Raw genomic sequence first — 13,597 nt, forward strand, 5'->3', positions numbered from 1 at the left:
AAAAAAAAAAAAAAAGAATTGTTAGGGTAATAGATTGAAGGAGGGGAGGAAACAAGAACTAATCAAAATGATTCTTTAAGATAATCTGCTGAAATTGGAAGCCGAGTTAGGGATCTTGAGGAGAGAGGTAAATGTTTGAGATAGGCCTGTGGGGAGAACAGCTAGAGCTGTGAATCTGCCCCTTGACAGCTGCATCTACTTACCTCTACCCTGTGCTAAACCCCGAGCTATGTGTTTTCATACATTCTCTTATTTAACTGGCACAGCAATTCTATGAGATCAGTATTTGTATCAATAACCTCCTTTTTTTTTTATTGTGATTTGGGTGAAAGTTTACAGAGCAAATTCACTTTCCCTACAGCAGTTTACATACATGTTGTCTGATGACATTGACAATTTATCCCAATGCAACACTTCCCCTCCCACTTCCTCCTGATAGTTACCTCTTCCTTGTGCCCATCCCTCCATGCACTTCTGCTCCCTGAACTGTTGCCCTGTGCATAAACAGCCCTTCTTTCTGCCATGATTGTTCTCTCCAAGGGATGTATCTACCTCAGGGGCATGTTCAACTCTTACGCCTGTCTTTTATTTGGCTGGAAGCCACAGGTGTGAGGTCAATTCCAGACTTGAAGGCCAGCTAGGGACCATAGTCTCAGTGGTGCCACCAGGCTCTATCAGACCAGCAAACCTGGTCTCCCTTTTCTCTTTTTTCCCCAAATGATTTTGAGTATTGTTCCACATTGTTCTCCCTCTCTATCCAGGATCTCCTACATAGATCCCCCTCTGAGTGATTGACGGTGGTAGCCAGGCACCATCTAGTTCTTCTGGTCTCATAGTCGTATAGGCTGAGGATCGCATGGTGTACCAGTTGTGAGGACTAATTGTTTCCATGAATCTTTGGTTCAATAACCTCCTTTGGAGATGAGAATTATGTAAACTTACCTAAGATAGCATAGTAAGACAGTGACAGAGCCACTGTATGGCCCTAAACCTATGCTGCCCAGAACATGAAAGAACAGACAGTGAGTGGTGGAAACCAAGCTGAGGCTGTACTTACCTTTGGCAGGCTTTAACTGACATGTAGAGAACTTCATACACCCCAACCAGGCTAATACACGTCTTTAAAGGAGGATTCTAAATGCCAATGCTAAGTTCTTAATTAAAGACTTTCTTATAAAGCCTTATCTAATGGTTAGAGTTAATTTGATCCAAATATGTTGTTGGATGAAAGTTTTGGTTACCAGGTGCCACTCTAACAGGAATAGACCACAAATGGGATGGCTTGAACAAACAGGAGTTTACTGTCTTACAGTTCGGGAGGCTAGAAGTCCGAATTCAAAGTGCCAGGTTCCAGGGGCTGAGTGAAAGTCCCTCAGCCTTGGGCTTCAGTTCTGCCTCTTGCTTCCAGCCCATTGAAGCTAGAGGCTTTTCTTCACTCGGGCAGCTGCTGGCTGCTGAGGCTGACAAGCCCAAGGTTCACAAGTAACAAGGCACAGTTCCAATGTTACCAAACCACACAGCAAGCCATTAATTCAAGTCCATTGAAAGTCCCAAGGGCGACAGAGCATGGCAGGCTGCTGAACAACAACACAGGTACATGCAGCATTCAAGCATGCCATATGCTAGAGACACCAGTTCCAAGACTTCTCCTTATATACAGGAAGCAGACCACATTCCTAAGGCAGCTACTCATGGTTGATTCCACCATGGAATTAATTACCAGTCTCACCATGGGGAATAACTACATCCAGCGGCCCAGCCATTCAGCCAGGCCCAGCCATGTTGACACACAAACGTAACACAATGAAAGATAAGAATTGCTCCCTTAATACCAGGCAACATAGATTTTTCATATTAAATTTTACTTTTTTTATACTAAAATTTCATTGCCACGGGGCCTCTCACAAACTGCTAATTAATAATAGGTAAACTCTAGCTTTTAAGAATTTCTTGTTAAATACTTTGGCTTGACTTTTACCTTGGCATCATCACCTTGTTCATTTATTAGTTAAAGAATCTTAATGAGTGTTAACTCACTTGAATAAATTTTCTTTTTTAAACTAGGTAGATTATGAAAATCATGCACTTTATAAACATGGAAAGACAGGTCGAAAACAGTCTCCTGTGCGAATCTTCACTAACATTCCACCCAGTAAAATAATCCTTCCTACCGAGGAAGGATACAGGTAAGAGCACAGGGGACTTTGATGTATATGAATAACTCAAAATAGAGATACAAAATGGAACATGAACAGAAGTTATGAGAGAAGGATTTAACCAGTGTCACTGATGAACTTGTCAAGAAGTTGTTGAATGAGAACCTAAACTACTGTGTAAACCTTCACCGAAAACACAGTGAAATATCATTTTCTAAAAAAAAGAAAAATAAAGATACTTTTTTGTTGTTGTTTAGCATGCAAAATCAATTGCTTTGGAGTCAATTCTGACTCATGGTGACTCCATGTATGTCAGAGTAGAACTGTACACCATATAAAAGTAAAAACTTCTAATGTTGACTCATATATATATTTCTTCTTAATTTTAAATTTGGTCCATGATTTCATATTGAATTTATTTTCGGGCACACTCAATTTTTGTAACAGGTGTCTTATAACTTTCATTTACTCTGTTAATCTCAATAAATACATGTACCTGATTTCTTTATGTTTATTGCTTTCTTCTAGATTTTGCTCCCTGTGTCAACGATATGTTTCTTTAGAGAATCAACACTGTGAGCACTGTGATTCTTGCACATCCAAGGTATTGTTTTCTGATAGAAGACAGCTCTGTTCGTTTTAGTTTATGAATTCGATCACATTTGTGTAATGTTATTTTGTTAATATAGTTTGCATCAATATGGGTGTTCATTCATTAGTTGTACTTTAATGCTATATTTTAAGTATGATTATGGAGGTCAATAGGCTTTTAAAAATACTTAATTGCTTCATCAGCAGCACTTATTTGGATTCGTTTTCATATGGTACTCTGTGACTGCTAAAATTGTAAATGTTTCAAGTAAGACACAAAATGAGTGCTGCATTTATATGTATGTGTGTATATATAAAATTTCTACATACTTATACATTTCACATAAGGCATTAAACTACTTGATACCATCACTGTTCCAATGAGATAATAGTGACATGTGTTATACACTTTTATGGGCCAGGCCCTTTCCTGAAAGCTTTCCATGGATTAACTCATTTAGTCCTTTATTGGCTGAGCACAGTAACTGTACCTGTAAAGTGGATACAGTTATTCCCTGCTTCTTACAGATGAGGTCAGGCTGTAAGGGATATCAAACAAGCAGAGTTCTTGTTGAGTGGATTCCGACTCATGTCCATCCCGTGTGTGCAGAGTAGCACTGTGTTCCATAGGGTTTTCAGGGCTGGGACCTTCTAGAAGCAGATTGCCAGGCCTTTCTTCTGAGGCATCCGTGGGTGGGTTTGAACCTCCAGCCATCCAGTTAGTAGTCAAGCAAGTAACAATTTTTGCCACCCAGGGAGTCTAGACAATGGACATACTTCTGTTTACTGTTTAGGAAGATAGGGTGATCCTTAAGGTGCTTTGTTTATTTTTAACTAAATGTGGTCAGAAAAGACGTGTGAAGCTTAGTTTGGTTGATCAGTACAAATTATTCCCGAAAGGAAAGGCTGTATTTTTAACTACTAAAAGGGATGCTTCTTATAATTGTAGAATTTTATTACTGGTTATCCTTGTTTTTAACTGTGAAGCACATCTGGTGACATATTCTTTCAATTAGTTTAGAAATTCTCTGTACTCTTCATTTCTCAAAATTATGCCTATATCATGTGAGGGAGCTCTGGTAGCATAGTGCCTAAGGCACTTGACTGCTAACCAGAAGGCTGGCGGTTCAAACCCACCAGCCACTCCTGGGAAGGAACATGGGGCAGTCTACTTCCATAGTGATCCTGCCTCAGAAACCCAAGGAGGGGTCGCTGTGAGTCAGATCTGACTTGACAGCACATAACAACAACAACAACATAGCATGTGAATTTCAAAATGCAGAACACAAAGCTTTAGTCTTTAGGGATGCATACATGGGCTCTAAAAAGGAACAAAAGCAATGATTGCCACAGAAACCAGAACAGATGTCACTCACTGGGGAAGCAGGGATGCTGTGATTGGGAAGGGGCACATGAGGAAGTTCCTCAGGGGATGGTGAGTGTCTGTTTCTTGACCTGGTGGGCTTCATCAAGGTTGAGTTTATAACACAGGTAGTCCCTGACTTACGGTGTATTCCGGTTACGGGAACCGCACTTACACTGCCCCGTTTCTTGTGTGCTTCTTATTGTTAGTAATCATTCAGTGATGCCACACGTCACTTGCTGATTGATGCTGTTCTCAGATGTTCAGTGTTACAATTTACTGTTACTAACACTGTCTTGGAGAAGGCTATGGCAATAATAAAACTAGAAAAATGAGGTACTCAGCATACGTCAGAATTGACTTATAATGGAGTCTTTGGAACAGAACCCCCATCGTAAGTCGAGTAAGACCTGTACTTATTAAGCTGAACATTCATGTTTTCTGCACTTTTCAAGATATGTTTTATTTCATGGTTTGGTTTTGTTTATTTTTGAATTATCCAAACAATAACTGATAATCTCTATCTAAATTACAAAAAGCTCCCAAATTGGAATTTTATTAAGGATTGTACAATATGGACTCACGAAATTATGAATCGCTCTTTTTAAATGTTTATTGAGTTCTTTTTGGTGCAGATTGATGTGCTTTACCTGCCATGGACTTGAAGGTCCCTGAAATAGACCTCCCAGTCTTACAGTTAATGAAACTGAGATCCAGCACGGAGGCACAGGAGTTGAGCAGAGAAATGCATCAATTAAATCAAAGTATTTAATTGTGAAGCCTAGGAAAGTGAGAAATAAGGAATGAATAATTTACACAGATTTTAATGAGACATTTTAATTTTTAATTGTGAGACCTGATTTTTAATGACAAATTAAACATAATTTAAAAATTGTTTTTGTAGGATGGCAGGAAATGGAACCATTGCTTTCTCTGCAAAAAGTGTGTAAAGCCTTGTAAGTATCGAGGCTGCTGTGAGGGTCTTTAAAACATTTTAGAGCTTTGCTTCATCTAAATAGGATTTTTCATTAATTTTATTTATGAAAGAATAACTAATGTAGAGACTTGCATTAATTTACTTGCTTTTTAATTTCTATTTTCAAAATATACATTCTCTTTCATAGGGGAGGTGGATCTGCTGACCTGTTTCAGTGCAGCAGTTGCTATGACTTACCTTAACAGGGAAAGTGAAGTATTATAATGAAATGTGCAAAGACCTGGGGTTAGAAAACCAAAAGGGAGGAACACGCTTGGCATTTCTCAAGCTGAAAGAGCTGAAGAAAAAAATTCAAGCCTTGAGTTGCAATATTGAAGGGTTATATGGGCAAAATCCTTCAGTATTGCAACCCGAGGCTTGAATTTTTTCTTTATTTCTTTCAGCTTGAGAAAATGCTAAGTGTGTTCTTCTCTTTTGATTTTCTAACTAAATGAAGGATTCTGTGGGCAAAATAAAGGTGCTCTGGTGGTGCATTTGGCTGCTAACCAAACTGTTAGCAGTTTGAACCCACCAGCTGCTCCATGTGAGAAAGATGAAGCATTCTGCTTCTGTAAAGATCTATAGCCTTGGAAACCTTATGAGGCAGTTCTGCTCTGTCCTATAGAGTCACTATACATTGGAATAGACTCAGTGGCAGTGGTTTGGTTTTGATTTATGGGCAAAATATTTAACAATGCATGAAGTATCAAAAGCAGATGGAAGGAATACACAAAGACACTGTATCAAAAAGAATTAGTCGATGTTCAGTCATTTCAGGAGGTAGTATATAATCAAACGATGGTATTGAGGGAGGAAGTCTATGTTGCACTGAAGGCATTGGAAAAAAAAAAATAGGCTCCAGGAATTGAGGGAGTGTCAACTGAGATGTTTCAACAAATGGAGACAATGCTGGAATGCCCACTCATTTATGCCTGGCCAGTCGCCTGGAAGAGATCCATATTTGTGCCTGTTCCAAAGAAAGATGATCCAATAGAATGAAGAAATTAATCAGACAGTATTGTTGATATCAAACACAAGTAGAATTTTGCTGAAGATAATTCAAAAAAATTGCAGCAGTACATTGACAGTGAACTGCCAGAAATCCAATCTGAATTCAAAAGAAGGTGGAACGAGGGATACTACTGCTGATGTTAGATGAGCTTGACTACAAGCAGAGTGTTTTGGTTCTGGAGTGCCACTCTAACAGGAAACAACACAAATGAGAGGTCTTTAACAAACAGGGATATAGTCTCTTATCATTTAGGAGGCTTCAGCTCTGCCTCTTGCTCCTGGCCCACTGAAGCTGGAGGCCTCTTTTTATTCAGACAGTTCTTGGCTGCTGAGGCTGACAAACCCAAAGTCAGCAAATAAAATGGCACAGTCCCAAAATTATCAAACAACACAGCAGGCCACTGGTTCAAGTCAGGAGTCAGGAACAATCCCAAGCTTGGCAGACAACATGGCAGGCCACTGAGATGAAGACCTGACTATGTACAGGGTCTGAGTGTGCCACAAAGCTGTAGGGACCTTGCTCAAAGCTGCTTCTTACATACTTGAAGCAGACCACATCCCTCAGGCACTACTCGGCTGCTCCAGTAGATTCCACCATGGAGCTGATTACCAGTCTCATCATGGGAAAAAACAACATCCAGCTGTCCAGCCATGCAACACCAGGCCCAGCCAAGTTGACACACAAGTACCACACACAGAAAAACGTTTACCTATGTTTTATTGACTATGCAAAAGCATTTGTGTGGACCATAACAAATTATGGATAACATGGAGAAGAATGGGAATTCCAGAACACTTAATTGTACACCTGCTCATGTAGTGCCTGTACATAGACTAAGAGGCTGTCATTCAAACAGAATAGGGGGATACTACTTCATCTCACCTACTATGGTCATGTTGTCAGAAGGGACCATTCCTTGGAGAAGGATATCATGCTTGGTAAGGGGGAGGGTCAGCCAAAAAGGGGAAGACCCTCAAGATGGATTGACACAGTTGCTGCAATGATGGGCTCAAGTATAATAGGGGTTGTGGGGATGGCACAAGACTGGACAGTATTTTGTTCTGTTGTACACAGGGTGGCTATGAGTTGGAGCTGACTTGATGGCATCTAACAACAATATCAGGAAAAGTGTGTGTCAGGGTTTTATCCTTTAACCACACGTATTCAATCCATATGCTGAGCAGATAATCCGAGAAGCTGAACTATATGAAGGAGAACACAGACTTGGGATTGGAGGGACACTCAATAGCCTATGATATATAGATGATTCAACCTCGCTTGCTGAAAGTGAAGGGAACTTTAAGCACGTACTAATGAAGATCAAAGCCTATAGCCTTCAGTATGGATTTACACCTCAACATAAAAAAAACAAAAGTCCTCACAACTGGACCAAGGAGCAACATCATCATGATAAACAGAAAATAAGGATATTGTGAGATATTTCATTTTACTTGAATGCACAATCAATGCCTATGGCAGCAGCAGTCAAAAACTTAAATGACATATTATACTGAGCACATCTGCTGAAAAAAAAAAACCTGTTTAAAGTGTTAAAAAAAAGCAAAGATGTCACTTTAAGGACAAGGTGTACCTGATCCAAGCCATGGTATTTTCAATCACGTCACTGCATATGAAAGCTGGACAATGAATATGGAAGACTGGAGAAAAAGTGATGCCTTTGAATTATGGTGTTGATGAAGAATATTGGATATACCATGAACTGCCAAAAGATTGAACAAATCTGTCGTGAAAGAAGTACAACCAGAATGCTCCTTAGAAGCAAGGATGGCAGAAACTTTGACTCTTGGACTTTGGACATGTTATCAGGATGGACCAGTCACTGGAGAAATATCATTCATGGGAAAATAGAGAGTTAGTGGAAAAGAAGACTCTCAACAAGACGGCTTGTCATGGTGGCTGCAGCAATGGGCTCAAACATAGCAACAACTGTGAGGATGGCAGAGGACAGGCAGAGTTTTGCTCTGCTGTACATAGGGTCATTATGACTCAGTGGTACCTAACAGCCACACACGTGTCACTCAGCTAGCCCCCATTGTGTTAGTGACTGATAGCTCATTGGAGAAGGTCTGAATTTATTGCCCTGTAACAGGAAGAAGTTAGCTGGCTTATGTGGGATTCCTACCTCGTTACCTTGTTTTCTTTAGCCAGATTTAACCAAATATGCAAACTAATCACAATAATTGAAGTAAACACCATGTATATTTTCTTAAAAGTTGGTAAAATGAAGGGCAATATACAGTAAGGGGGTGATCAACACAATATCATAAAGGCAAAGGAACACAGTGAGAGGTTCACAAAGGTAATAAATAGTGTTACCTACACAATCCCGCAATATCAGCAATAACAGCAGTAACCTGTGGGTGGATACACAGGCAGACAGGCAAGCTGCACGGGAATGAGTAGGTGAATGGAACTACACCCATGACCATACATAGGTTTGGCAGAGGCTATTTCTACATACGTATTTGTATGTGCTGTAAGTATATCTAAGTGTGTAGTAGAGCAAACGGGCAAAGTTATGAAAACTTCTTAGTGAGAACAGACCCCTTGAGGGAATGAGTCAGTGGGCTTATGGGCTTAGGATCAGTCTTGAGGGAAAGACAGTGTTCTACATCCTACTTTGCAGACTAGTAACTGGGATCTTAAAAAGCTTGTACGTGACCATCTAAAAGTGCAACTGTTGGTCTCTTTCCATCCAAAGCAAAGCAGAGTGCAGAAAATCAAAGATGCATGGAAATAGTCCAAAGAACTAATGGACAAGCCTCCATGACTCTGACACCAGAAGAACTAGGTGGTGCCCGGCAACCACTCCCCACCGTTCTGATTGGGATCACAATAGATGGTCCTGGATAGAGTAGGAGAAAAATGTGGAACAAAACTCAAAATCATAAAAATAAACTGTGCTTTCTTGTCTGATAAAGACTGGTGGAGCCCTGAGACTGTGGCTTTTAGTCACCCTTCAAGCTTGGAACTGAACTCACCCCTGTGGCTCAGCTTTTCAGGCAAACGATAGACAGGCCTTTGGGGTGAAGAGTAACACCAGGGAGGTTGGCACTTCTTAGAACAATCAACCATTGGAGAACAAAAGGACAGCATTTGTCCAGGGTTAAAGCTCAAAAGGCAGGAAGGAATAGGAAAAAAGGACACATGAAAATGATAAACACAGAGAGGTACTGGAGAGTGCTGTTACATTAAGGGGATTGCAGTCCACGTCATGAAATAAAATGTGTATGAATTTTTGAATGGAAAACCAATTTACTTTGTACACTTTCACTCAATTCACAATAAAAAAAGTTTTTTTTAAAGTTAATAAAATGAAAAATTACAGTAAATGAACTTGTTGTAAACCTTATTATCCTACAGCCTGGATCCACTGTCATGTCTGTAATCACTGTGCTGTCCCTGGTCATTCCTGCGATGGTCCTAAGGACGGCTGCTTCATTTGTGGTGAATTAGATCACAAACGTGCTACCTGCCCGAACATCTCATCTAAGAGAGCTAACAAGTTAGTTGAATTCTTTTACTTACTAGAAACCATTTTCCTTCCATGACTCAAACAGAGTGAACCGTTGAAGCATGCAGTAGTCAGAGGATTCAGATGTGCTAACTTAATTGTAGGAGCTCTGGTAGCATAGTGCCTAAGGCATTTGACTGCTAACCAGAAGGCTGGTGGTTCAAACCCACCACCAGCCACTCCTCAGAAGGAAGGTTGGGCAATCTACTTCCATAGTGATACTGCCTTGGAAACCCAAGGAGGGGTTGCTATGAGTCGAATCCGACTCGATGGCAAACAACAACAACTTAATTGTTGCATTCACTGTTATCGTTGAAAAGACACTAAGAAGACATTTAAAGACACAATCTCTATTAGTAATCATTGACTCAAAAATTATGTATTATTTGCATAGATGGAGGAAGCAGGATAGGAATACGAGTCAAAACTTGTTTCAAGAAGCTTACAGTTTGGCAGGATAAAACATGAAAAATAACCAAAATATAAGGCAGGAAGTGATGAATTTTACATCTCTCGTGTTCAGTCATGGTTGCATAGAGGAAGAGGTTATGTTTCGTTTTGGGGTAAGAGTTCAGGCTTTGTTGAAGTACTCTTTAAGCCAGGCTTCAGGGACAGATCACATTTTGACTCGTGGTGTGGTAGGAGGGAAGGCTGAAGAGGGCATTTCGTATGGAATGTAACATGTAATTTACATAAACCAAAAAACCAAACTCACTGCCATGGAGTTGGATCCGACTCACAGCGACCCCTCCTAGGGTTTCCGAGGCAGTATCACTACAAAAGTTGATTGCTCAATCTTCCTTCTGAGGAGTGGCTGGTGGGTTTGAACCGACAACCTTCTGGTTAGCAGTCAAGTGCCTTAGGCACTGTGCCACCAGAGCTCCTGTAATTTACATAGTAGACCAAAAAACCAAACTCAATTCCAACCAGTTGATTCCAACTTGTAGCGACCCCCATTGAGTTTCCAAGGATGTAAATCTTTATGGAAGCAGAGTGCCTCATTTTTCTTCTGTGGAACAGCTGGTGGGTTTGAACCACTGACCTTTTGGTTAGCAGACCAAATGCCTTAACTATACCACCAGAGCTGCTTTACATAGTAGAGAAATTATAAAATGAAGTTATTTCTTTAAAGTATGTCAAAGTAAAGGAAAATATTTAGAAGTTTTATTATCATTTTTTTCTACAATTATTTTCAATACTTCCTCTAGTATTTGGTATTAATTATAAATAAGTCAGAGGAACGTTCTACCAGTGACAATGGCATTTTTAGGAAAACCATTGCTATTTCTGCAGGGCTAATTTGAATGGTTATAATTATTTATTTTAAATCTTTTAACTAAAGGTCTTATAGGGATTTATTCCTCCTGTTTTATTGATAAGAAAACTGAAACCTTTGCCAAGGGTCACAGTGCTGTTACTAGTGACCTTATCAGATTACCAGATACCCAGATTTGACGTTACAGTGAACCCTGGGCTCAAGATAAAAAGTGCTGAGCTGTCATGAGTTCTGAGGGAAAAATACCTGTTAGTCCTAGACACATATGGTGCATTACAAAAAACGAACTAAACTTACTGCCATCGAGTCAGATCCGACTCACAGAGACCCATCTTTGGGTTTCCGAGGCAGTATCACTATGGAAGTAGATTGCCTAACCTTCCTTCTGAGGAGTGGCTGGTGGGTTTGAACCGCCAGCCTTCTGGTAAGTAGGCACTATGCCACTAGAGCTCCCATATGGTACATTAGTTACTATTTTATGATTGTGTTAGAACTCTTTTCAATTTTTTTCTTTATTTATCAAATTTGTTCTATTTTAAATAATTATTTCCATTAAGTAACCCATAGTAGAAGTGGAACTTTAAGAAAATAATAAAAAAAACAAAGAGGCTGTCATGTAGGCTTTTAATACTTTAGAAAATTAACAGAGAGATAGTCAGGCTTGATATGCATGAACTTGTTTAGTTTATTGGAAGGTGGTCATGAAAACACACACAAGAAAGACGCCCCAACTGTCATTCATTGTTGTTGCTAGTGCTGTTGAGTTGGCTCTGATACATAGCGACTCTATGTACAACAGAATGAAACACTGCCCAGTACTGTGCCAGCCTCATAATTCTTACTATGTTTGAGCCCATCATCGCAGCTACTGTGCCAATCCATTTTGTTGAGGGTCTTCCCCTTTTTCACTGGCCCTCTACTTTACCAAGCATGATGTCCTTCTCCAAGGACTGGTCCCTCCTGACAACATGACCAAAGTACAAGAGGTGAAGTCTTGCCATCCTCACTTCTAAGGAGTATTCCTGCTATACTTCCTCCAAGACCGATTTGTTTGTTCTTCTGGCAGTCTGTAGTACAGTTAGTATTCTTCACTAACACCACAATTCAATTGCATCAGTTCTGCGTTCTTCCTTATTCCTTGTCCAGATCTCACATGTGTATGAGGTAATCAAAAATACCATGGCTTGAGTCAGGTGCACCTTAGTCTTCAAAGAGACATCTTTGCTCTTAAACACTTTAAAGAGGTCTTTTGCAACAGAATTGCCCAGTGCAATACATTGTTTGATTTCTTAACTCTGCTTCCATGAGCATTGATTGTGGATCCAAGTAAAATGAAATACTTGACAGCATCAATCTTTTCTCCATTTATTATGATGTTGGTTTTTGTCCAATTGTGAGAAATTTTGTTTTCTTTATGTAGAGGGAGGAGCTCTGGTGGCACAGAAGTTAAAGCATTCAGCTACTAACTAGAAGGTCAGTGGTTCAAACCCATCAACTACTCCATGGGAGAAAGATGAGGCAGTCTGGGTCCGTGAAGTTTTACAGTGTTGGAAACCTTATGGGATGGATCAGCTCTATCCTGTAGAGTTGCTATGAGTTGGAATCAATCGAAGGTTTTGGTCTTATGTTGATGAGTAATCCATACTGAAGACTGTAATCTCTGATCTTCATCACAGTAAGTACTTCAGGTCTTCTTCACTTCCATCAAGCAAAGTTGTGTTGTCCTCATATTGAGGATTATTAATGAGTCCTCCTCCAGTCTTGATGCTGTGTTCTTTTTCATATAGTCCAGCTTTTCGGTTTATTTGCTCAGCATACAGATTGAATAAGTATGGTAAAAGGATACTACCCTGATATACACCCTTCCTGATTTTAAACCATGTAGTATCCCCTTATTCTATTCAGATGATAGCCTCTTGGTCTATATAAGGGAGCTCTGGTGGCGTAGTGCCGAAGGCATTTGACTGCTAACCAGAAAGCTGGTGGTTCAAATTCACCAGCCACTCCTTGGAAGAAAGATTGAGCAATCTACTTCTGTAGAGATACCACCTCAGAAACCCAAGGAGGGGTCGCTGTGAGTCAAATTGACTCGATGGCAGTGAGTTTGGTTTGATTTTTTGGTTGATCTGTATACAGGTTCCTCATGAGCACAATGAAGTCTTCTGGAATTCCCATTCTTTGCAGTATGATCCATAATTTGTTAGGATCCACACAGTTGAATGCCTTTGCATAGTCAGTAAAACACAGGTAAACATCTTTTTGGTATTCTTTGCTTTCAGCCAAGATCCATCTGACATCAGCAATGATAACCCTTACGCCATGTCCTCTTCTGAATGTACCTTGCTTTTCTGGAAGTTCCCTGTCAATATACTGCTGCAAGTGTTTTTGAATTATCTTCAGCAAAATTTTACTTGTGTGTAATATTAATGACATTGTCCATAATTTCCTCATTCTTTTGGATCACCTTTCTTTGGATAGAGACACATATGGACCTTTTCCAGTCAGTTAGCCAGGTGGCTTTCTTCCACACTCTTGGAATAAATGAGTAAGCACTTCTGGTGCTACACCCATTTGTTAAAACATCTCAGTGGGTATTCCGTCAATTTCTGAAGCTTATTTTCACCCATTCTTTTCATGAAGCTTGATTCTTGATCATATGTTACCTCCTGAAATTGTTGAACCAGATCA

General features: G+C 39.9%; 1 protein-coding gene across 1 annotated transcript in view; it reads left to right on the forward strand.

Annotated features, from left to right (window-relative positions):
• ZCCHC4 (zinc finger CCHC-type containing 4) overlaps positions 1–13,597 on the forward strand; it is a 101,669-nt gene that overhangs the window by 83,739 nt on the left and 4,333 nt on the right. Inside the window, exons 9-12 of the mRNA XM_007952564.2 lie at positions 2,065–2,186; positions 2,685–2,760; positions 5,015–5,066; positions 9,483–9,624. Of these exons, the coding sequence (XP_007950755.2) occupies positions 2,065–2,186; positions 2,685–2,760; positions 5,015–5,066; positions 9,483–9,624 (392 nt within the window). The remainder of the gene's footprint in view (positions 1–2,064; positions 2,187–2,684; positions 2,761–5,014; positions 5,067–9,482; positions 9,625–13,597) is intronic.

Source organism: Orycteropus afer, unplaced genomic scaffold, assembly GCF_000298275.1.
Source record: "Orycteropus afer afer isolate SDZICR_OR568_19922 unplaced genomic scaffold, OryAfe1.0 scaffold00346, whole genome shotgun sequence".
Classification (NCBI taxonomy): Eukaryota; Metazoa; Chordata; class Mammalia; order Tubulidentata; family Orycteropodidae; genus Orycteropus; species Orycteropus afer.